The sequence below is a fragment of the Lissotriton helveticus genome, chromosome 10, assembly GCF_964261635.1.
Source record: "Lissotriton helveticus chromosome 10, aLisHel1.1, whole genome shotgun sequence".
In the NCBI taxonomy this organism is placed as follows: Eukaryota; Metazoa; Chordata; class Amphibia; order Caudata; family Salamandridae; genus Lissotriton; species Lissotriton helveticus.
In genome coordinates, this window is record NC_136071.1 from 51,897,030 (window position 1) to 51,920,876 (window position 23,847).

General features: G+C 45.4%; 1 protein-coding gene across 1 annotated transcript in view; it reads left to right on the forward strand.

Annotated features, from left to right (window-relative positions):
* Positions 1 to 23,418, forward strand: part of LOC144783832 (olfactory receptor 5J3-like) — a 36,360-nt gene extending 12,942 nt beyond the window's left edge. Inside the window, exon 3 of the mRNA XM_078662585.1 lies at positions 23,174 to 23,418. Coding sequence (XP_078518711.1) covers positions 23,174 to 23,418 — 245 coding nt within the window. The remainder of the gene's footprint in view (positions 1 to 23,173) is intronic.
* Positions 23,419 to 23,847: the final 429 nt, after the last annotated feature.

Here is a 23,847-nt window from a genome sequence, read left to right on the forward strand (position 1 = left end):
AGCATTAGGGTACACATCTCGAATTCGTTTCTGTACTCCACCAAGGTTTCCACTCATTACGGACGCACCATCATAGCTTTGTGCGATAAGTTTTTGTTTTTGAGGCAGGTCCGGGAAAATTAAGTCCAGTTGACACAGTATAGCTTCAGTGATGGTTGCTGCACTAGAGTCTCTTAAATGTGTGAATGCACAGAACCTCTCCACAATGTTTCGGTCACTGTCAAGGTACCGAAACACTAACACGGACTGTGTTTTAGTGGCCACATCAGTGGTGTCATCAGCCTGAATAGCCACAAAGTCTGTGTTTCGCAACTCTTGCACAATATGGCTTCTTATAATTTCGAGCACACAGTCAAGGAGTTCATTTTGTATTGTATTAGATGTGCCCTTAAAGACTGTAGCACGTGCTAAATGTGTTTCCAAATCCTTGTCTATGGTTGACATTAAATCCACTAGGCCTCGGAAGATCCCAGGTTTTGAGGAAGTTTCTGATTCGTCATGGCCTCGCAATGCCAGTTCGAAAGCACCACAGAAACGAATGCAATCAATGATCCTGGATAGATTTTGTCTGTTCCTATCAACACCTTCATTGTGTTTTTGAATGGATTTGCGATATGCATCACTTATCTGCTGCTCAATTGGTGCGTCTTCCCCCAACATTCCCAGTCTTGTCAGGTTTTCCAGATGATTTCTTGTGAGCGCATGCTTCTTTATTTTTTCAGAAATGTGCTTCAAGTCCACTAGTCCTTGTCGTGTCCAAGAAAAGCCACCACCAAACAGCAAGCAGGGGAAGCAGAACAGAGAATTTGTTATAGGGCACCCTGTAAGCCAATCAGCTTTTGTGTACCAGGCATTTGAGAATGTACGTTTTGACATTTTTCCTCTGTCCTGGGTAGTTTGCTGTAGGTTTATTTCAGGCTGATGAGGTCCTAATTGCTTTATCTGTAGTTTTTGTTCAAGTGGCCGTGACTGGAATGACCTTGCAATCAGCTCTTGTACTGTATTCATGATGGTGTGTTGCTGGCCTTACCAATATATATATTAAAGAAACCTGTCAATAATCAAAGTACAACGTATAAGGTGCAGTGCAATAATATGAAATTTCAGTATAAATACATATATCTTGTGCATTATCGTAATACATCTCAAATGACTGCTAAAAATAGAGCCGTACTCGCTCCTGCCTCTCTGTGCCATAGTGGTTGCTGGAGGCCCCCCTGAAAGAGACACTGCTTGAGGGCCTGGAGAGTGACCAGATACATAGCCCTAACTCCCATGTAAAAAAATATACGGCATCAGTTTCCTTACCTTTAACACTGGTGTTTGCTGGGTTGTAGCCGGGGTGAAAGAGCAGCAAAGGAGGTTGGGGTCCTCTTGTTGTTTGCTGATAAACCTGTCAATAATCAAAGTACAACGTATAAGGTGCAGTGCAATAATATGAAATTTCAGTATAAATACATATATCTTGTGCATTATCGTAATACATCTCAAATGACTGCTAAAAATAGAGCCGTACTCGCTCCTGCCTCTCTGTGCCATAGTGGTTGCTGGAGGCCCCCCTGAAAGAGACACTGCTTGAGGGCCTGGAGAGTGACGAGATACATAGCCCTAACTCCCATGTAAAAAAGATATACAGCATCAGTTTCCTTACCTTTAACACTGGTGTTTGCTGGGTTGTAGCCGGGGTGAAGGAGCAGCAAAGGAGGTTGGGGTCCTCTTGTTGTTTGCTGATAAACCTGTCAATAATCAAAGTACAACGTATAAGGTGCAGTGCAATAATATGAAATTTCAGTATAAATACATATATCTTGTGCATTATCGTAATACATCTTTGGGCTGGTTTCGCAATTGATCATGTTTGAACAGAAGAGTGGAATATGTGATAGACAGACAGACAGGCAGTATAAGAAAGCAGAAAAAAGGAGTGAGCGACAGACAAGGGAGAAAAATAGAATGACAGAGAGGAATACTGAGAAATAACTGGAAGAAGAGAAAGGAAAAAAAAGACAATGAGAGGGAAAGAGGGAGACGATGAAAGAGGCCTAAAATAGCTTTCATGTGAACTTTTCCCTTGCAAATGAAGAAAACAGTGAACCCTATTGTGAGACATGACCATGTGCTTCACGAACAACCATGCCGAATCCAGCATCTAGCAACTTTTGAGTTTTTGGCTCTATATAAAGGAGAATTTGATTAAATATTTTTTTCCCAATCAATTTGTAAGTGTCTTGGTGTTTAGTGTTCAATAACATGTAACACAATCATTAAGCTTGTCTGTAAGTGCTTCTGCTTCACCTACGACCAAAGACACAGAGAGATAAAAGATCTAGTCTACCGGTAACTGCCCACTGCCTCTGAGATCACTGCTGGGTTGGGTCAGTGACAGTTACATGCCTCATGTCCATGCTGCCCCAGCCACACCTGCTGTGTAATGGAAAAATATATGGAGAAGGTAGTTCTTAAAAAATGTCAGTGCCTCGTCAAGGATAGCGTACAAGGATTACCTCATAAGGGATTACATCTTCTGCAGCCCTACTGACAAGTCTGCCAGTAGACACATCAGATACCCAAACAGTGCAGCCCCTCTAAACTGTCAGTAGGGCTGGGAAGATTTCAGTCACGTGTAATGTGTGGGGAGGACTTCAATGCGGTGTGGAGACTGGAGTACTGAAAACAGAGCACTATGTTCGGATGTGTCGTAGAGTAGTGCAAACGACCACAAACCCCTTTCTTTACTCCCCAGATGGTCCTAGGCTGCTAATGTTTCTATTCACATAGTGCAAACCGTAAAATACATTGTCTCTTGGTGCACCATTTTTGCAGCTTATACTTTTCAACCATAATACAGGCATATCTTAAACTCGGTGCCTGCTCTTCTCCCTTGTATGGTTAATTCATTCGAGCAACACCCAACCCTAGGTGCTACTGCTGCCATCCTTACTCTGAAGCCTCTGTCCTGTAGCAGGCCTCTTCGTTGCAATGTGCAACAACACAGAACCCAAAACCGGTGTCTTGCAGACGCCCCTGTCGGAGCTTCTTCTGACATAATCTGTAAAAAGTGCCAGGAAGTGAAGTATTCGACGAACGTTCCTAGGTGCTATACAAGTACATACACAGTAAACATAACTCGGTACTCGGTAGGATTTTACTCCTCCCTCAGAACTTGCTGAAACACAAAAAGGACAGGGTTGTTGCTTTATTAACCAGCGCAATTGTATATGCTCACAAGTCCCAACCTCGAGCCCCTTTTCTTTAGACTAACAGCCAATTTCTAACTTGATGGCGTCTATTATTTGTGTATATGCTCCAGGATATGCAGTTTTTGAAAAATAAAGGGAGAATTTTCTGTTTTGCCCTCACAGTTTTAACTTACTCTTTTGCTTTAATGTAGACAGAATTCATTATTTCATAGACCAGTTGTTCACTCCTGAGACTGCACAGTCATTGTTTAAGAAGCTGTGCTGTATTTGGGGTGACTTGCTTTTAGCAACCGGCGGAAGATGACTATCAGTACAGAGAAAAGAAATGCATTCCCAAAATAGTATTTGGTATAGTATTTGGGGAATGCATTTCTTTTCTCTGTACTGATAGTCATCTTCTGCCGGTTGCTAAAAGCAAGTCACCCCAAGGCTGAGCCAGGCACAGCGCTCCATAAAGTGCCTATGTGTTCTGTCATCGCCTCTGCAGTGGGTATGCATAGTGCCTAGTGTACTCCGTGGCCGCCTCCTCTACTTGGATAGCAATACTGCCTTACGTATTCTGTCACCTCGGCCCCTCTGTAGTGGTAATTGATCGTCTTCTGTGTGTTCTCTGGCCTCCGCCTCTACTGAGGTATTAATACTCCCTTACATGTTCTGTCTTCTCTGCGTCCTCCCTTGCCACCTACTCTACTGAAGTACAAATACTGCCTTGTGTGTTCTGCCATCTCCTCTGCAGCGAGTATTGATCATGCTGTACGTGCTCCCTTGCCTCCGCCTCTCTTGGGGTATTAATTCTGCCTCATGTGTTCTGTCAACTCCTCTCCAGGGGTATTAATGCCCTGTGTGCTCCCTCGCGCCTACACTGGGGTATTAATACTGCCTTATGTGTTCTGTCATCACCTCTGCAGGGGTATTAATGCCCTGTGTGCTCCCTCACCGCCTACACTGGGGTATTAATACTGCCTTATGTGTTCTGTCATCTCCTCTGCAGGGGTATTAATGCCCTGTGTGCTCCCTCGCGCCTACACTGGGGTATTAATACTGCATTGTGTGTTCTGTCATCTCCTCTGCAGCGGGTATTCATGCTGCCCCATGTGCACCCTCGCTGCCTACTTTGGGGTATTAGTAAAGGCACTCACTCTGTGTTCCAACAACTCTTCTCCATGGTGTTAAAGATGCCCCGTGGGCTCCTAATTCCCTTCACTCGTTTATTATTGACTCATTCTGTGCCCCCTAACCTCCTGCGCGGGGGTCATGTGAATGCACCGCGTGCTGCTTAACTTCGTCCTCCGGGTATTAGCAACGCCCTGCTGCGTGCTCACTCATCACCACCGCCGGGGCATTAACAATGCAATGTGTGATCCTCGCCTCCCGAGCAGGTGCAATAATAAAGCGCTATGTACGCCTCACTTCTTTGTGCCCACGCCCCAACTCATGGCAACGTGGTAGCCGCCCGTGTAATCACAAGTGAACCCCAACACTCTCGCTCCCGACCGGGGTATTAAAACTGCCCCTGGCTGCTTCCCTCCTCAGCATGCTCTGTGGGGGCAACTTACTCCCTTCGCCTCCCCGCCACCCCCACGCCAGGCTCCGCCACCCCAGCCCCGGTCTCGCTGCCCCTCCCCACACACGCAGAGACACCCTAATAAGGCCTTAGACAGCAGAGCTAGTATTGGTCTGTTACACATTTCTCAGTGACGACGAGCCATTGCCAATCAGCTTTCACAGGCCTGCCAGGCCTGCCCCCAAGCGCGACCTGGCTGCAGTGCACACCGTCACCTACTTTTTTAGAAGTCAGTCAGCCCACCGGCGACTCGATGCCGATGGATTGATGATGAATGACGATTGACGATTCTCTCCGTTCTTAGTCACTCTCTCAGTCTCAGAGTAGTCGATGCACAATGTCTCTTCTCTCTCAGTCTCTCTCTACGCTGCTGCTCACGTGGAGTCGCGATGACAGAGAGAGCCCCCACCCCCACTTGCAACTTAAGTAGTACAGCAGCAAACGTCACCGCGCGCACCGCGCACGTCCCCGAATCAGAATGGCCATGGCCAATCACTGAATGGCTTCACATGCTGAAGTCACAGTGATTGGCCATGATGATAGTGCGCGGCCTGAGCCAGTGTGCCACCACCCACGACGCGCGGCATCCAATAGTGGATTGCCTGTCCTTCAGCGCGGTGGACCAGCCAATCCTGGCGCTGCATAAGCGCCAGGATTGGCTAGGGGGGCACACAGACTCCTCGCCCTGGCACCTTCTCAATCAACGGGGCCAGGCTAAAGACTCACCCCCTGGCCCCTTCGATCCGTGCTGGTCAAATTGCCAGTAACGCGCATGCTCGGGCAAGTTTCTGCCCTGAATGCCTCATGCGCAGAGTCCAACTGAACTCGCAGCCGGTGTGTTTGTTATTGAATGTTGTTGTGTTACCCAGGTTACCAGGCCAGCCCCACCCCCTGCGCACTCCCGATTACAGCTGGTCTGTCCCGATTCTGAAGCGCTGTGCTGTGCTTCATTTTATTTTTAGGTGCTCTGAGTGACTGAGTCTCTTGTCGCAGCCGCAGGTGCGTCCACCAGGCTTAGTGGGGCTACGCCCCTACGCCCCATGGACGCACCGCGGCTGATCAACAGGGACTGTGTTTACTATGGTCCTAACCGGTTGATTATTAAATAAACTAGGAACAGCATCAACCAGATCACCCAGGTTTTGACTAAAGTGAACAAGGTTGTCAACTTTCTGAACACATTCTGGGATTTGGGGACCAGGAGTGATTTGATGTCAATCACACTCCTCTAGGCCCGATAGAACGTCATACCTATTCCCTGTACAGACACCAAAACCACCCCCATGCCTATGAGTAGACCCACTCCTTTCTGCCTGGGCATGTACATGTCCTCGGGAGGTGGCTGGATAGAAATAAGTTAGCGGGAATGGTTTGATAAGGGAGTCCATACCATGGTAATCCCAGCTACAAATGTGTTCCACAGCTCTAGTATCCCTGAAGTTTATAATAATACTGTCCCCTTTTACAGTTTTGCACCTTGACCCAACCCAATACACCCTTCTTACAAATAGGATTTCGGCCGATACCCTGGGGGGTAGAGACCGATTAACGGTGAGCCAATAAATGCACTTATTTTTCAGGTCTAGATAATCCTCTCGTTGGCCTGATCTCAATGACAGGACTCCTGTCACAATACACACATAGGGTGCGGAGGCCGGGGGAAGGTCAATACGTGGGAGACAATCTAACAATGGGTCATTGGGCACCCTTTTTTTACAGCCTGGGTGATTGGTCCCTAGGTTAGGACCACCCACCCCTGGTCCTTTACCACCCGGTAGCCGCACTCCATTGCTACCATTCAAGCAGGTCTGAGAGGTAGATTCAGTAGCAGTCATAGCGGTGTTGCTTCTCAATACCGTTACCTGCGTCGACTGCAATGGTGGGTAAATATTTGGGATAGCCTCAGAAACTCCCACGGTCCCATGCTCAGACCTTGTGCTATCCACAGATCCACCAATGTCTTTGGCCATGTCCCCTGCAGCTTCAAGGGTTGCAAGTCTCTTTTCAATTGAATCCAGTCTATTATAGATTGGAATACAAGACCTATAAAAAAGCTGCTCAAGTTTGTCCCACATTTCATGTGGCCAATCCAACGGAGTGTCCATCCTAGGTGGCGTCATTGCATCCGTCACATTTGCCATCGGGGACAAAGCCTCTGTACTATTATTTAAATATGTTGACATAACACCAGGAGTTTCAGCTAGAGCTTTTGTCTTCTTAATTTTAGCTTTTCTTCCCTTCTGGGCTGCACCCCCATGCTTCCTTTGGACCACCGGTATTGATTGTACAGATTTTATGCCTCGCATGGGGCGAGCCCTTACAGTACTCTCCCCGGGGTCAAGCAAAATGCTGGAACCAGTTCGTTCATCCTGCATATTACCTTGGGCGGGGCATGAATGAACAGGCTCCCCATGGGCTGGATGTATAAGAACTGAATGGGTACTGTGATTCCCCCCAGAGACTTCACTAAAAAGAACGTCAGAACCTGGGATAGTAATAGGAGACACAACTCTGGTCAATTGACCTATTGAGGATCTTTTATTGAATATGGGGTCCAGAGACAGCCTTTTCTCAGTACGGTCTATTTCACGAGCTACGATTGATGAAGCCCGCACAATGAAATTGTCCAGCGTTCCCATAATAGTACCAATTGGGGTCATTTTCCCACCCTTCAGAGCCTTTGTAGCCATTTTTTAGCGATAGGTATAATCTTGCTACAGTTGCTACACTTGGTATTCCAATGAGGAAGAAACGGCAGACAACCCAAGTTCAAATAGCAAGGCCTTGGAGGCCACAGGGACAGTAACAGGTGTAACAGGTGTAGATTACCTTGATAATCGTCGAAAGGGACTGGCCCCGTCCCGGCCTCGAGCCGTTCTTGAACGAGCTCAAAGGGGCTTAGCCCGCGCGCGGTCCCGCGACGCGGGGGCTCCCCTCAGATTTAAAGCGCCTTCGGGCGCGTGAATGGCAGTGACAGCTTTCGCCTGCAAGGGAGCCTGGATGATGAAGTCTCCCTCCACACTGCGGCCACGGAAGGTGGAAGGCTGCGGCGGCGGGAGTGAGAGCTGGCGACCAACGAGTAAAGCAGGAGCAAGGGTAAATGTCTGAGTTCCCCCGTGATTGAGCAGGAGATTTCACGAAGCAAAGGGTCACTTTATGGAAATGGCTCACTTGCAAGCACTATATTGATTTGTTTGGGTAAATTAAATCATATCTTTTCATCTATGCAACCTGTTGGTGTAGAATATCTGTGATATATGAATAACACAGTGGCGGTTTATGTCATCTTTCTACCACAAAGTGCCACGTTTGGGGCATTACCATACCAGTCAGCGTGTGACATTGGTCTTAGGAGAGGTGTGGCGCCGCGGCCAGGGCGACTGACGCTGGAATCTGGGGACCACGGTTCGATCCCCGGCTCTGGCGGCAGGTTAGCCCAGCACCATGTGACTCTGGGCAATAGCTCGCTTAATCTTCCCGACGGCCCCCAGCGCCTAGAGACCCTTACGGGTGATTGTGCGCTTTACAAATGTGGACTTTTAGTTTCAATGGCAAACAATTCATTTTTCATGATTTTTAGGTTTTCAGCACATCACGTGACTCCAGACCAATAACATTTGGAGAGGATAAAACGTCGATTATGTGAGAGAGAGCATAGGTGTTTAGGTGCTGAAACCTGAGTCTGAGTAGGTAGGATATATGGCAATAAAAAAAGAGTATGATTTTCTATCAAAATAATGCATATATTTGGCTTGAGGAATCCATTTTGTAACAAAGAGACAACTTTTCGAACTTGCAAAGGAAAATGCATCTACCCAATATTTTTTTCACAGCCCCTTTCATCTGGTCATTCTTCAGAATGTAAATAAAAGGGTTCAGAATCGGAGTCACCATGGTGTACATTACAGCTATGGATTTGTGCTTCTGAAGTGAGTCCGATTCTGAACCCTTTTATTTACATTCTGAAGAATGACCAGATGAAAGGGGCTGTGAAAAAAATATTGGGTAGATGCATTTTCCTTTGCATGGGCAAAGCTGAGAGGTGAGAGGGGTTGGCCTAACGGCTAAGGCGCTCGACCTCGGACCTGGGGATCTGGGTTCGAGTCTCGGTAACGACGCCAAAAAACCCCCTGTGATTCTGGGCAAATCACTTAATCTCCCCGTGCCTAAAAATGAAAGTGTGTCCTCATGTAACGTAACTGGTGCTATCTAAAGCGCTCTGATAACTGATTCAGTTCGGTTCTAGTTCGCGCTATATAAAACTCTGCAAAAAAAAAAAAAAGTGGGCTCTGGACCAGGGCCCCAGCCTTTCAGGTTCTGTTCTGCAGATAGTTTTGTTTTTAATATGTGTGATGTGTATAGTCTATTACATTTTGGAGAGAAATATTGTGTACATGTTTCATACAACAGCCATAAAAAAAAAAGTTCTGTTATATCAAAAAAGTACCTCACATGTGAGAAATGGGAGGGTGTAACAGAGATTATTTGCATTAATATTAGTGAGCTGCTGCTATGGTACAATATTGAGAACACACCTCACTGTCTGTAAACACATTTAGGGCCTCATGTAGGTAAAAAGTATTTACCGGTTCGTAAAAACCGAATTTTACCGATTTGGTATTTACGAATCGGTAAAAGCTATGTGGCTAAAAAATCAGTAAAAATTACTGAATCGTTAAGATTCGGTATTTACCGAAGCGGTATTTACCGATTTGGTAATTGCCATTCATTCCTATGGGCCTGTAGGCCCATAGGAATGAATGTCAATTACCGAATCGGTAAATACCGATTCGGTAAAAGGGGGAAAACATTGGAGGGTGGCAGGGTGTCAGTTTGACACCCTGTTGCACCCCTCAATTGTTTATGGGTGCACATGTTGCATGGGTGCATACATACCCCTAAGGGCATGTATGTCTGCAACATGGCACTAAAGCAATTTGCATTAAATTGCTTTTTTTTTTTTTTTTCGTTATTTACCACCAACTTGTAGTTGGTGGTAAATAACGAATCCTAACATGGGATAAGCACTCATTTAAGTGCTCCCTACATTAGGAATTCGGTAATTTACCGAATCAGTATTTAAGAATTCGGTAATTTACCGATTCCTTAAATTACCCATTCGGTAAATTACCGAATCCTTAATTTCGGCCCCCTTCATAAGAAAAGCCCATTACCGGTCGGTAACGGGCGAAATTCGTTAATTTCGGTCGTTACCGACCGGTAATGAGCCACCTACATCTGGCCCTTAATATTTGGACGAATGAGTCTGTGCAGTGTCAGTGACCTGGCTAAAGAGGGCGTGAGAGAGCATAAATTGGACCATAAGTTCAAAGCTGTTCTGAACAGGGGCCCACAGAATATGTTTGACCCAGGGCCCCCAACATTTTTAAGATGTCCCTGGGTAGAGCTGGGCCGGCAATAGGTGAATAGAATGGTCCTATAGTACAATGTAAATACAAAGAGGTGTGACGAGCATGTGATGAAGGTTTTAGTCTCACACCTTACTTGTGCGGATGTTTAATACAGTCGAAATAATGTGGGTGTATGATATCACAATAGAGATAATGGAGATCATCAGGACTACAGAAGATGCCTCTGTGAAACCCAGGAGCTCATTTATGAATGTGTCTGAGCAGCAGGAGAGCTTCAGTAGCAGTGGAAGGTCACAGAAGAAATTCTGAACCAGTTTAGATGCAAAAAAAAGACAGTCTGGTAATCATCGTGCTGGGCAACAAAGAATGCAGGAGTCCAACTATGAAGGAAACTGATACTAACTGGCTAATGAACTTCTTGTCCATCATAGTGATGTGATGCAAGGGCTTACCGATGGCAATGTAGCGATTATAGGTCATTGCCTCAAGTAGAATAAAGGCAGTACCACCCATAACAAGAAAATATGTTTGTGCAATGCAACAGAATAAGGAGATTTTCCTGCTCTGTGAAATGTGGTTGACCAGAAGCTGGGGCACTGTGACTGTTGCTATGAAAAAGTTCACCAGGGACAGGTTTTCGATGAAGAAATATATGAGTTAATGAAGCTGCTGGTCAGTGGTAATGGCCACCATGATGGTGCTGTTGTTTACTGGACCAACTAAGTAAATTGTAAGGAACAGTGTGAAGAGGACACACTGCTGCTTAGAATGGTCTGACAGACCCAGAAGGATACAATTCTTTTCAACGGTCTAGTTCTTGATGTACATTATTGTTCACCAGCCTTTCCTAGAAAGTAAAGTTAAAAGGTATCGTAATGCAGCAGGAAAAAAGAGTAACTATTAACAAAGCCTAAACTATATTCAGAGGGGTGTGTAACTGAATGAGCAAATAGGAAAAATATACTGATTTGGTAGAGAACTCCAAGGTCTCTATCTGACATAGTCTACGTTTTTACAAAGGGAAGAGCTGATCAATTATAACAAATAAACTGATAAATGACTGAATGGTAGAGGTCAGATGTTGATAATTCATTCACCTTGTTTAAGTATTTTATGCTATGTAGTGGAATTTCATAAAGACCATTTTGCATTCAGTGCTTAATAGTGGAGTAATAAATAATTTCTGGATGAATGGCAGATGCAAGGTTAATATTATGAACAATTCCATGACTTTATAAAGTGTACTTTAAGAAAATCAAGCTACAATGGTGATGAGCCCCAGTTAAACAGTCCATGTCAGATTGCTAGTCCCACAGAACAAGATTATGCAACCTAAATCAGGTATGGAAGAGCCCGGATATTATCAAAAAAGAGTTGCTAAATCCTCTTTATGAACATAATTTCTTTTGCACATGTACAGCAGAAATATAAATAAGCATTACTCATCTAATTATAATAAATCTTTCTCAAACCCAAAAAGCTCGTTTTCACAGATTTCATAGACAATATCACAATTTCTCAAATACACGAGGCAAAAAAAACATCATGCATATAAATTAATGTTTCTAATATAAAATGTAAACAAACAAACTGACTAAATCCAACTGCGACAAAAACGATATGTGCTCAGTCATACCCAGTGGAACCCATTGACCTTAAAAACACAAGGATGATAATGTTACTTTCGATACGCCCTGTGCAATATTTCAGCTTCCTCATATAATTTCCACAGCCTTCTTCTTGGAGAAATTTTATCAAGATAAATACACGTGTGTGTGAATGTGGTATGGTGGTAATAAAAGCAAAGCGCACTAGAATAAAAGGTCTTTAAACACTTTATGTGAGCTGTATAAGGGAATACATTATACACTCGTGATTCATGTTTGCGTGACTGTGAGGACTTTGAGGAGACTTTGGGCCATATGTATCAAGTCCAAATGTGTTCGCAAACGCCGAAATTCGAAATTCCGGCGTTTGCGAACGCATTTTCGGTAAATGGTATGTATCACGCAAATCTGCATGCAAAATAAGGAATCGCAAAATTTGCGATTCCTTATTTTGCATTTGCATTTAAGGAATCGCAAATTTTGCGATTCCTTAAATGCAATGTATGAAGCCAAAAAAAGTAGTAAATGCCCGTAAGGAATCGCAAATTACCACCAACTTCTAGTTGGTGGTAAGTTGCGATTTCTTTGAAAAATGCACATTTCAGCATTTTTCAAAGTGCCATGTGACGAACATACATGCCCTTAGGACATGTATGTGCGCCACATGTACACCCATGTATATTTCAGGGGTGCAACAGGGTGTCCTTTGGACACCCCTGCACCCTTGACATTATTATCAATTTGCGAATCGCAAAATTGAGAATACCTTCCCATTCATTCCTATGGGCCTCCTGGCCCAAAGAAATGAATGGGAAAGTATTCCTTATTTGCGATTCGCAATTTGCTAATCGCAATTAAGGAATACTAAGAAATCACCAAAAATAAGCGAATTTGTACATACATACCAATTTGCGATTCTGAAATAGCGATTTCTTAAAAATCGCTATTTCAGAATCGCAAATCGGTACTTTCATACATATGGCCCTTGGTAAGGGAATCCATTACCAAATTGTATATTCCAAGGGGCACATGCATCAATATTGCTTTTTGCGATTCCTTAATTGCGAAAAATAAGGAATTGCAATTAAGGAATTGCAAACTGCAATGCATCAAGAAATCGCTAAAAATTAGCGATTTCTTAAAATTCCTTAATTGCGATTCTCTAATTGAGAATCGCAATTAAGGAATACCTCCCCATCCAATCCTATGGGCCTAGAGGCCCATAGGAATGAATGGGAAGACATTCTTAATTTGCGATTCACCATTAGAGAATCGCAAATACAGAATGCAATTTCAAGGGTGCAGGGGTGTCCAAAGGACACCCGGTTGCACACCTGACATCTGCCTAGAAGTACATCTTGCACACACACATGCCCCAAGGGCATGTGTGTGTGTAAAATGAAACTTTGAAAAATGCACTTTAGTGCATTTTTCAAAGTTTTCGCAAATTACCATGAAGGTCAACTTCATGGTAATTTGCTCCCCTTATTTGCGAATGCTCACATTTTTTACGTTTGATGAATTGCATTTAAGGAATCTCAATTTGAGATTCCTTCAATGCAATCGCAATTTAAGAAATCACAAAAATTGAAATTGCATTCGCAAACGGACACATTTTGCGATTCGCACCATTTGCGAATGCAATTTCCAATGATGCATGTCCCCCTAAGAGAGAATGTACATCGTGGCTTCTAGAGCTGGAGGGGGAGAGACAGAGAAAGAGAGAGATATGGAGAGAGGGAGAGAGAGAGAGAAAGAGAGAGATGGAGAGAGGGAGAGGGAGAGAAAGAGAGAGAGAGGGAGAGGGAGATAAAGAGAGAGAGAGAGGGGGGGAAGGAGAGAGAGAGAGAGAGAGAGAGAGAGAGGGTAATATGGGTGTGTGACAGAACTTTACATGCTTTTAACACGCATGCCTTTAAAATGCGGGCAGTGCAGCAAACACATTGTTCCCACACATTCCTATACCATGCAAGACATTACAACGACTTGCCTTGGGGAAGTGCTGCCCTTTAGAATAGTATAATTAACTATTCCAACTCCAGCCTGTGCAACAGTAGGCAAGGTGTTGGATTTAAAATCAGACACCTATCCAACAACTCGTTGCCTAAAGCAAGTCATTGTAACAGCCTCTGGGGTAAGGAAACACGTGTCAACAATGTTTTTGTGGTAGTGCCCACGTTGTAAAGGCACTGCGTGGTTTTGGCTGTGTAGTTAGTGTTGCTCCCCGGGTAATTTGCAATCCCCGGATATATAGCAATCAATCAGGGGGTTAGTAAAGTGCGGCTACTCACCCAAAAAGAGTCTCAAGGTGCTGGGGGGGTGGGGTGGGGTGCAACTTTTAGAAGTTCACAGTAGTTCATTGAAGAGCCAGGTCTTGAGGTCCTTCAGGAACTTGCAGAGTGTGTGTGTCTGTCAGAGGTGGAGAAAGAGGGTATGCCATGCCTTGGCCGTGAGAAAGGAGAAGAAGCGACCTCCTGTTCTGCTCTTCTTGATGTGAGGTACTGTCACAAGAGTGAGTTAGGCTGAGCGGAGGGGTCTTTGGGGTGCGTGGAACGAGAGGCAGTGGTTTATGTAGGTGGTGGGGTGTTGTGGGGGGTTTTATTTGCATGGGTGAGAAGTTTGAAGGTGATTCTCTTCTCAACAGGGAGCCAGTGTAGTGTCCTTATGTGTTGGCTGATGTGTCAGTGGCGTGGTAGGTTGGGGACTAGTCTGGCAGCTGCATTCTGGATGTTCTGAAGTTTGCGAGTGAGTTTCTTGTTAATGCCAACATAGAGAGTGTTTCTGTAGTCCAGTCTGCTGCTGATGAGGGTGTGGGTGAGGGTTTTCTTGTGTTCGAGGGGAATCCAGTTGAAGGTCTTTAGGAGAATGCAGAGGGTGTGGTAGCAGGAAGAGGTCCGGTCTGGCCGTCCATTTTGAGTTGGGAGTCCAGGATGATACCAAGGTTGCGTGCGTGGTCCTTGGGGGATGGAGGGTTCCCTAGGGCAGGGGGTCACCAGGTGTTATTCCAGGCATCAGGTTGTGGGCCCATGATGAGTACTTCAGTTTTGTCCATGTTGAGTTGTAGGCAGCTGTTCTTCGTTGACTTGGTGACTGCTTCCATTCCTTCTTGAGAGTTGTGTTTGGAGATGCTGGGTTTGTTGGATAAGGAAAGGATGAGTTTGGTGTTGTCTGCATTCGATATGATGTTGAGTCCGTGGGATCTGATGATGGATGTGAGCGGTGCCATGTAGACGGTGAACAGGATGGGGCTGATGAAGGATTCTTGGGGGACTCCGCTGGTGGTCATTGTGGTTCCGAGAGGAAAGGAGTGAGTCACACCCGCTGCATTCTGCTGGAGAGGAACAACCAGATTCAGTCGAGGGCCTTGTTTCAGATTCCTGCTTCGTAAAGTTTGCGGGCTAGGGTGCGATGTGAGACTGGTGAGTGGTACAGGAGGATGTAGGTCACAGTCTCTCCTCTGTTGAGGAGGGAGCGGATGTTGTCTGTCACAGCAAGAAGGGTGAATTCGATGCTGTGATTCTTTCTGAAGCCTGATTGGGAGGAGTCTAGAATGTTGTTTTCTTCTATGAAAGAGGCGAGTTGACTGTTGAAGGCTTTTTCTATGACTCTCGCCGGGTACTGGAGTAAGGAGATCGGTCTGAAGTTCTTGAGTTCTGTGGGGTCTGACAAGGGTTCTTTCAGGAGAGGGTTGATCTCAGCGTGTTTCCAGTCCTCGGGGAGGGAGGCAGTCTTGAAAGAGCAGTTGATGATTCGTCGAAGCTCAGGGGTGATGATGTCTGCGGCTCTCTGGAAGATTTGGTGGGGGCAGAGGTCCGGGGAGCCTCAGAGTGGGTAGACTTCATAGTCTTCAGGGTGTCTTTAATGCTGAGGTTGTCCCAGAAATGTTGTCGTTGAAGTTGGACCGCCACCACTTCCAGGATCTAGGATCCCACAGGGACAGCAGTGGGGACCTTTTCATGGTCAGGACCTTGCCCTGAAAAGGTTGGTGGAAAGGAAGGTAAGGGGCCCCAAAGAGGGCGCCCGGGCAGTTCTTCCTAGTGTGAGTAGTGCCTGGGAGCACATATTGTGCCCACCTATGCTTCCAACGTCGTGCATGCACTGTGTGCCATGCATGACATGGTGCATGGCAACAGAACGCGCATGACAGAGGAGGCACTGCAGTGGGCCAGCATTGCCTTCAAACTTTATGCACAAGCTGAAGCATGCCGCCACCGCAACACTGCTGCTGACAAACTGTTCTCCAGACAGCCGCAACAGTCAATGAGTCATCAACCTACTGGATCAGTGTGCCCTCTGAAATTTTAATCTGTTGCAACAAGGGTACTGTCAGTTTAAGTATTTACATTTCTTCATTACCTTCTTATTTAAAACCAAAACTAAAACATGGTTAATTCATTGCTTAACTACAATACCTATTAATATATTACAATTAGACATTTGTCTCACAAAGAAAGATGCAGAATGGTATACACAGGTCAGGAATTCACTTGATATATATACTTGGGAAATTCTATATTCAATGCATTGCTTGCTTAAAGACCAGTCTGTGTGCTAAAGCACAACATATTGTTCTAATGTCTTAGGAACATCTCTTATACCGAAGTAAATTAATATGTTTGATTGATGCAACACAATAAATTCAAATAGCATTAGCAAACTTAAAGTTTCATCAACAACTGAAATTACTGACATATTTCTTCCAATAGAGAGCAGTTGACATTTAGTGAGACTTTGTTGAAAACCATTGTTCTTGTAGAAGAGTTTACACATATATATACAAAGCCCTTGTGTTCCTATTGGGTCAAGGAAAGCGGGGTTAGGCAACACAAGGGCTGCAGTGAGACTTACACAGCCATGCAAAGCCATCTTGCGTGGCTTAGTAAATCTAGAGTAACGCAAGGCAAAGCAAGTCGCTGCCTTGTGTTACTCTGCTATGGGATGGCATTGCATGGGTGGAGCGTGGGTGTGCCCACGCATCTACTCAGATATTTTGTTGCATTCCCAGATTTAAGGACTCTAGTATACCTGGGAAGGCATTAAAATGCTGCACCTCCCTCAAAAGGCTGCACCTCCCCCAGTGAGGTGTAATGAGCAGAATAATTGTTTATTTCTCCTAATTTTTTCTCGAAGGGGTCAATTCCTATCTTACTCGGAAGGCCCTCCAAGAGCCGTCCGTAGTGTTACCTTCCGACTGACTCGTTCCGGGAGCCAGTCCATCCAAACAACAAAGTACGAAGAGCAAATGTCTCCAACTCCTGAGCGACACGTACGTTCCGAATCCAGCGCCATTTTCCGTATGACCCGGCTCCATAAGCGCTGAATGGAGTTGTCCGAAGGCATTTCCAAAGCAGTTTCCGGCCGAGAAAGTATGATGCGTATTTCCTACATCCCGAACAGGTCGCCACCTCCAGCACGTCACAGCATCTGGAAGAGCTGTATTTCAGCTCCGATTCAGCAACACGATCACCGCGTACGAGACGAAGCAGCCATGTATCCGATCGCTCATGCCAACCCGGGACAGTATGCCTACTGTCAAATCAACAACCGTAACCAACGCGTTCGTCACAGATGGTAAGACACCTACCACACACAAACACGTCATGACCCTGCGAAAGGCTACACACCCATAGTGGGTTGATGTCTATCGCTACCAGCATTGTCCACCCCATAGGGGGTGGATATCTATCATTGCCAGCATTACTCCGTGAGTGAACCAAGTGGTAGACAAAGTATGGATGTTTCATCCCAATCTGGAAATGAAGTAGATATATTGCAGCTTTCGTTAGGGGGTGGATATCTATCATTGCCAGCATTCTCTACCAATAGGGCGGTGGATGTCTATGCGCTACCAGCATTGTCCACCCCATAGTGGGTGGATGCCCATCACTCCCAACATTGTCCACCCATAGGGGGTAGATGTCTATCACTCCCAGCATTGTCCACCCCATAGGGGGTGGATTTCTATCACTACCAGCATTTGCTACCTATAAGGGGGTGGATGCATAATACTACCAGCATTCCCTAACCATAGGGGGTGGATATCTATCACTCCCACCATAGATGGTGGATGTCCATCACTACCAGCATTCTCAACCTATAGGGGTGGATATCTAACACCACCAGCATTGTCCACCCCATAGGGGGTGGCTGTCGACCACTCGCTAAAGCCAGCATAAGGCCGGATAGAACCTGCTTATGAATAGGGAGATCCAAAGATAAGATTCTAATGAACTACCTGTGAAAAGAGTGACATTGGAAAGGGGAAAGTGTATATTACATATAAGAGAAATATAGGACCACATTTCCCCCCAAAAGAGATAACATTAGGGCAGAGAAAGAGAAGGTGTATAAGGTCAGCTGTGGGGGATCCACATGTCCAACAGTTCATATTAGTTGGGTGAGAAAATGTAGCTATAGATATAGGAGGGAAATATAATATATGATATAGAAAGAACATATATTGAGTGACAGAGGCAGATTTAGAGATTTTGAGAGATCAGTTCCAAAACTTGTCCCAGCAGGTGATGCTCCATTCACAGTCCAGATCTGCTTCCCAGGCAAGTTCCACCTTACTCTTAGAATGAGCAGCATCAGTAGATAAGGCCTGTCTATTGATTAAGGAGGTCTTAGGAAGGGTTGTAAGAATTTTAAGAAGAGTGTTCTCTACAGAAGACAGAGGAATTGAAGGAAGAGTGTAAAATATGTCAAGAATGATTGCCATTAAAATGGAAAATCTATGCCAAAAAGAATGAGGACACTTAAAAGTGGATTGAAACTGAGGAAGGAACAAGGGGTTGTACCATCAAATTTGTCATTGACCCAAGTTATTACCCTCAGTTGTCAAGATTTCCGAAAGAATGTTTTGTTATTAATGGTAATAAGACAATTATACCATATTGTAGAACGAAAAAAGGTTTCCCTTGAATGAATCATTGGCTGAGTCAATGGTTTCAACAAGGAACACGAGTGCTTGAATAGGAGAAGAGTAGTTTGGGGAGTCTTAGCTAAAAAGGCCAGTACCTCCTTTGTAGAACAGGGTGTAAGGAAAGAGTATTCAATAGTAAGCCATAAAGGATTGAAGGGTAGGATTCAGAAAGGAGCCATTTAGAAGATTGACGAAGGTAAAAGGATTTATGATAAATTCGAAAATCAGGAAAGTTAACACCCCCATTTCTGCTTTGAGCAGTGTTGCAGTGTCGGAGTTTGGTGTTCGGAGCGGTCTAAATCGGTGGGGTGTTCCGGCTGCCAATTGTTTGTGCTGATTGCTTAATCCACTCCCCTCTCTGAAGCAGCCCGATGGCCTTGAGACCGGGTGTGGCTTGCGGGCTCAGTTTGTGGTGCGCCGCTTGTGCAAGAGGAATACGGAGCGCGGAGCGTGGAGCTCAAGCTGCAGGGAGCCCGTTTTCTGCCTGCTGGTACGGCTTGCAGACATCATGGGCATCGCTACAGATTAGCAGGTCAGCCCTTGACATACCTGCTTACCCGCCGGCCTAAAACAACAACACACACCCAGCAAAACCCTGCAAAACCCGGCAAACCCTGGCTGAGCCGAAACCTGCTACAGTATCGCAACCGTCACCAGCCAGCCAGCAGCCAGCTGCTCCTTCCAGCCCTGCCCTTCACCTCATCCCCACCTGATCAACTGCCAGGGATGAATTCAGCTGTGGAAGGCAGAAGACAGTAAGGAGAGGGGGACACTGCAGGGGCAAAATACCCAAAACCCAAAGCGGCAGAGGCAGAGCGGTATCAGAAGGCCTCCCATCTCGCTCCTTAAGACTGTGATATGGTACAAAGCCTTCAAGACAACAAAGCTGGGGGGCACAGGGGGCACAGAGACAGGAGGCCCTCTGCCCAAATAAGAACTCACCGTACTTACCTGACTCTTGGCCTTGGGAGGTGAAGCGGCTGGGGTTAGCTTGCTCGCATTTCTATACCCAGCCTGCTACCCCCTCCCCCCCCGGTGTTCGTCTTCCCAACCATCACTACCCAAGGCCACGCACCAGCTCTCACAGGCTACAGGCTACATTTGTCAGCTACCCATACACATCAACCCTAACCCTAACCCAGATCTGCTGAGAAAACAGGGATGGCAAGCTAAGGGTAGTCAAGAGCAGTCAAGAATAGGTAAGGACATCCAAGGAAACCAAATGGAATAGTGGGGAAGACAGGTCGAAAGGGTAGCATTAAACAAAAAGGACAAAAATACACCTTCTGGCAAAGTTTCAGATTAGGCGAAGAGGGGGGGGAAAGCTAGAAGGGGCAATATCAATAATCACAACAATGAGATCGGGGAAGTCAAGGCAGCAGGGGGCAGCATACTCTAACAAAAGAACACGCAGGGTAACTAAGAAGGCACCCACCAAAGAAAGCAAAGAAGAACAGATGAAGGAGGAGAAAATCCCCTTGATCTCACCACTCCTCACCAGCCCGCAGGCCCTGCCAACCACCATAGCAAATCGCGCAATCACCTTGACCATTCTGACCAAATCAAATCATCAACCAAAAATATACACAAAATTTTCCTTTATAAAAGTCTCCGGGCCGGTCCTGTGCCTGAGAAGCAACAAAGTAAGCAATCTCCCCTCTCCTTTCCAACCAATCAAAGCACACCATATAGCACTGTGGAGAGCCGACAGTCACCGGAAAAAGTTCTTGCGCAGCAAGACTAATAGATGCAAGCGAAGAAGAGAAGACTAAAGGAAATGAGGAAAATGGGATTCAAGCAAAGATATATGGGACCAACCAGAGCCGGTTTTCCTCAAAAACATTGATTAACCGAATGGGAGCGGCCCAGGACAGGCTATGAGATACGCAGAGGCGACAAAAATGGAAGGAAAAGAAAGCATTAACAATCATATCCCTCTCAGGCATATTAAGGAAGAAACCCTGGACAAATGGCTACCACAGCGAATGAAAAAAGAGGAGGAGGATTCACAAGCATGCAGTCATCTCCCTAATAACAGCACCATCCTAAGGGGGGGAATGGGACCCCCAGTACTCCTTCAACAATACAAGGCACAGTCAGAGGTGGAATTCAAACCAGAAAAGCAACTCAACCTCTCAATCACATCCACACATGAGTTCACAGAGGCTACCATGGTTAACCACATGAGCGCTAGCGAAATTCCCCTCCTGTGCTCTTCTTTACAAAAACCCATTATTCATGACGAGCTGGGCTCGTCATGAGCGTAGCAGGAGGCTACCTCATGACGAGCCCAGCTCGTCATGAGCGTCGAAGGGGTTAACAAAGACCCCGACAACATGTCAATCAAATGGCAGCCGGAAAATTACAAACCATTTCTCAAACAACAATGCAAGAATGGCCTGATCAATCAATCCAGGAACAACTGCACAGCCAATTCGAGCAAGGCATAACCCAAGCCCAACCAAACAAAAAGACGCAATGGCCACACACATCAACAACCCAGGATACCGAACCAGAGTCATCTTACCTCACACCAGAGGAATGGGAGGATGTGCTAGTCTCACTCCCTCATTCCTCACGATGAACCACAAGGAAGAAACATCAGCTTCCCAAAGCTTAATACCGAATAGGACAAACGTCAGGAAAAATAAGACATTTGTACCACACTGCTGCACACAACGCAAAGGTCCGTAAACACCATGCAATAGCAATCTGACAAAATGGATATTCAACTTTCAGTTCTCAATTCACTTTCCATCTTCGTCGCAAACATCGACGACATACTGGCAGACCTCAACAACTTGATTAGAAGGGCTCAATCGGAGACACAATTCACACAGGCCAGCTGTGGGCAAGTTAGTGACAATACCAACAGTAATGGACAATCTCCTTTCTGACATAAGAGAGGCTGTGACAAATAAACCAGCGAATGGATCATCCCCCATGAGAAATGATGAGCAACCAGCAAAAAACTCAAGAACTTAGGTTCAGGCCCAGGCTACTTCAGATCTGACACCAGAAGTAAGGCTGCCCCGGGAGGCCGTGGACCTGACAATAATAGGCTCAAACAATCTATTGAGCCAAAGAGCCCCAACATCCCCAACAGTAAGATAGCACTCACAAGCAAGCCCTTCTCAAAAAACTGATTCGGCAACAAGTGTGCAATCCACCAAACAGTGTAGGAAACAGAGGAGGAAGCGGCTAAACCAAAAACTAACACATACTATATCACCTAGCAGGGGCAAGAGCCATAGTTCTGGAAACAAGCCAAAGGAAGCTCTTCGAGATATCTCAATCCTGGTGGGTGAAGCAAAAGAACCAGAGCGAGAGTTAGGAGAAAAGTTGACTTGGAAAGAGGGGACAGAAGTAACAGGAAGCATCTCCCTTAACAAGTGATGGCGTTGATCCCAAGAATTAACTCTGGAAAGGAAGAGGACGCATACAAGGGAACACAATTACAACAACAGGCCCTCACATTGAGATAGATCGGGCATGTGAAAAGTGCCCACATGGTCCGGTAACAACAACAAGTAAACCTACTGAGTCAGTGGATGAATAAACAGCCAAACAGGGCACATCAACCGAACAAATAATACTTCAGGGTTCCACAACAATTGTGTTCCATCCTGAGTACAAATCAAAGGGACGGGTTGACATAATAAATAAGGGAAACATCTTACGCCTACTTAGGTCGATCAGCATTTTGAAGAACCTAAAAAACAATGACCTGGAGTCAGTTGAATTTTTAGAGTCACCAGACCAACCAGGAGTGGAAGCAACTAAAACAGTCTTTGCCACACTAGGCCTGGCTGAAAAAGTTGTAAAAGAACACACCAAACTCAATGCCTGGGGCATCAGGCTAAGGCCCTTTACCTAACGAAGATACCCGGACCCCCTAATAGCCGACACAGAAAACCAAAAAGAACCTGGGCAGGTCCAACCAAGCACACGATCATACTCAGTGCTACAAGGAGCCTGCAGTAAAAGCCCTGAGAGCATAGAACTCGGAGAGTAGCAGGTCCATAGGACAAATAGAACCAAAAGCACAGTCTCACAAGAGTGGAGTTGGTTATCCAGGACCATAAACACCAAAAGTCAAAGTCTGTGACATATTAAGCTCATCGCACCGAAAACTAAAAATATTCTGAAACTTTGCTCCTGGTACATCAAGGCTTGGGAGATAAGACTCTGGACCCGGAACTGCAATCTTATTTTCAGAAATTCTATTTAATCTCACTCCAAGAAACTTGGTGCGAATCACCAACAGCACTGCAGGGATTTAAGTCGTACTTCTTACCAGTTATAAAGAGTGCCAAATTCGGCCATAGCAAGGGAGGCCTTGCCACATACAGCTCTATAAGGAGCATCTATGCAGTGGACCCAAGACACACAATTTAGCGCCCCCCAATGCAATGCAAGTGCTCAGAATTACCACACAGGGGCGGACAGAAATAAGCAGATAATACTTATAAATCTCTACTTACACCTGTGCAACAAAATTAAAGGCAGCCAGCAGCTGAAGGAAGAACTGGTGAAAATATTAACGGAGGAGAAAACAAACAGTCTGATTATCACTGGGGATTTCAATTTAAACATATTCAGTAAAACAGTCAAAGACAATCATATGGAGGAGAACCCATTTGTATGGGAAGCAACATCACAAGATGACAACTCAGGCGGAAGATATACGAAAATAGCTCAGAAGCTTCTAGCAACATTAGAGCAGCTGGGCTTTCGCACATTAAATTGAAGATTACCAGGAGATTGCCCAGAGACCGCAACATTTCATAACGGTGTGGCAAGTACAACAGTAGATTACACATTTTCCTCCCGCTGCATGTTCTCAAAAGTAAAGGACTACCATATCGGCACCTTAGACTACAGTGATCACCTGCCTCAGGAAATCACAGTAGAATCATTATCAGCAATTCAATCACTGCCAGTAAATCCACATTGCCTAGAATATACATCTAACAAGAAAAGAGTAAAAAGCAAAACAGATGGCCCAAAAGGCCTCTTCTCTCTCACAAAACAACTTCTCAGAGAAGCACAAGCAACAGAGCCGGACAGAATAGGAAGCTGGAAGGTGTTTACAAAAAATCTAGGAAACAAATATGGAGCCAAAAAGGGAATCTACCAAAACAGGAGTGCAATTTACCCGCAAAACCAATGTCCCTAC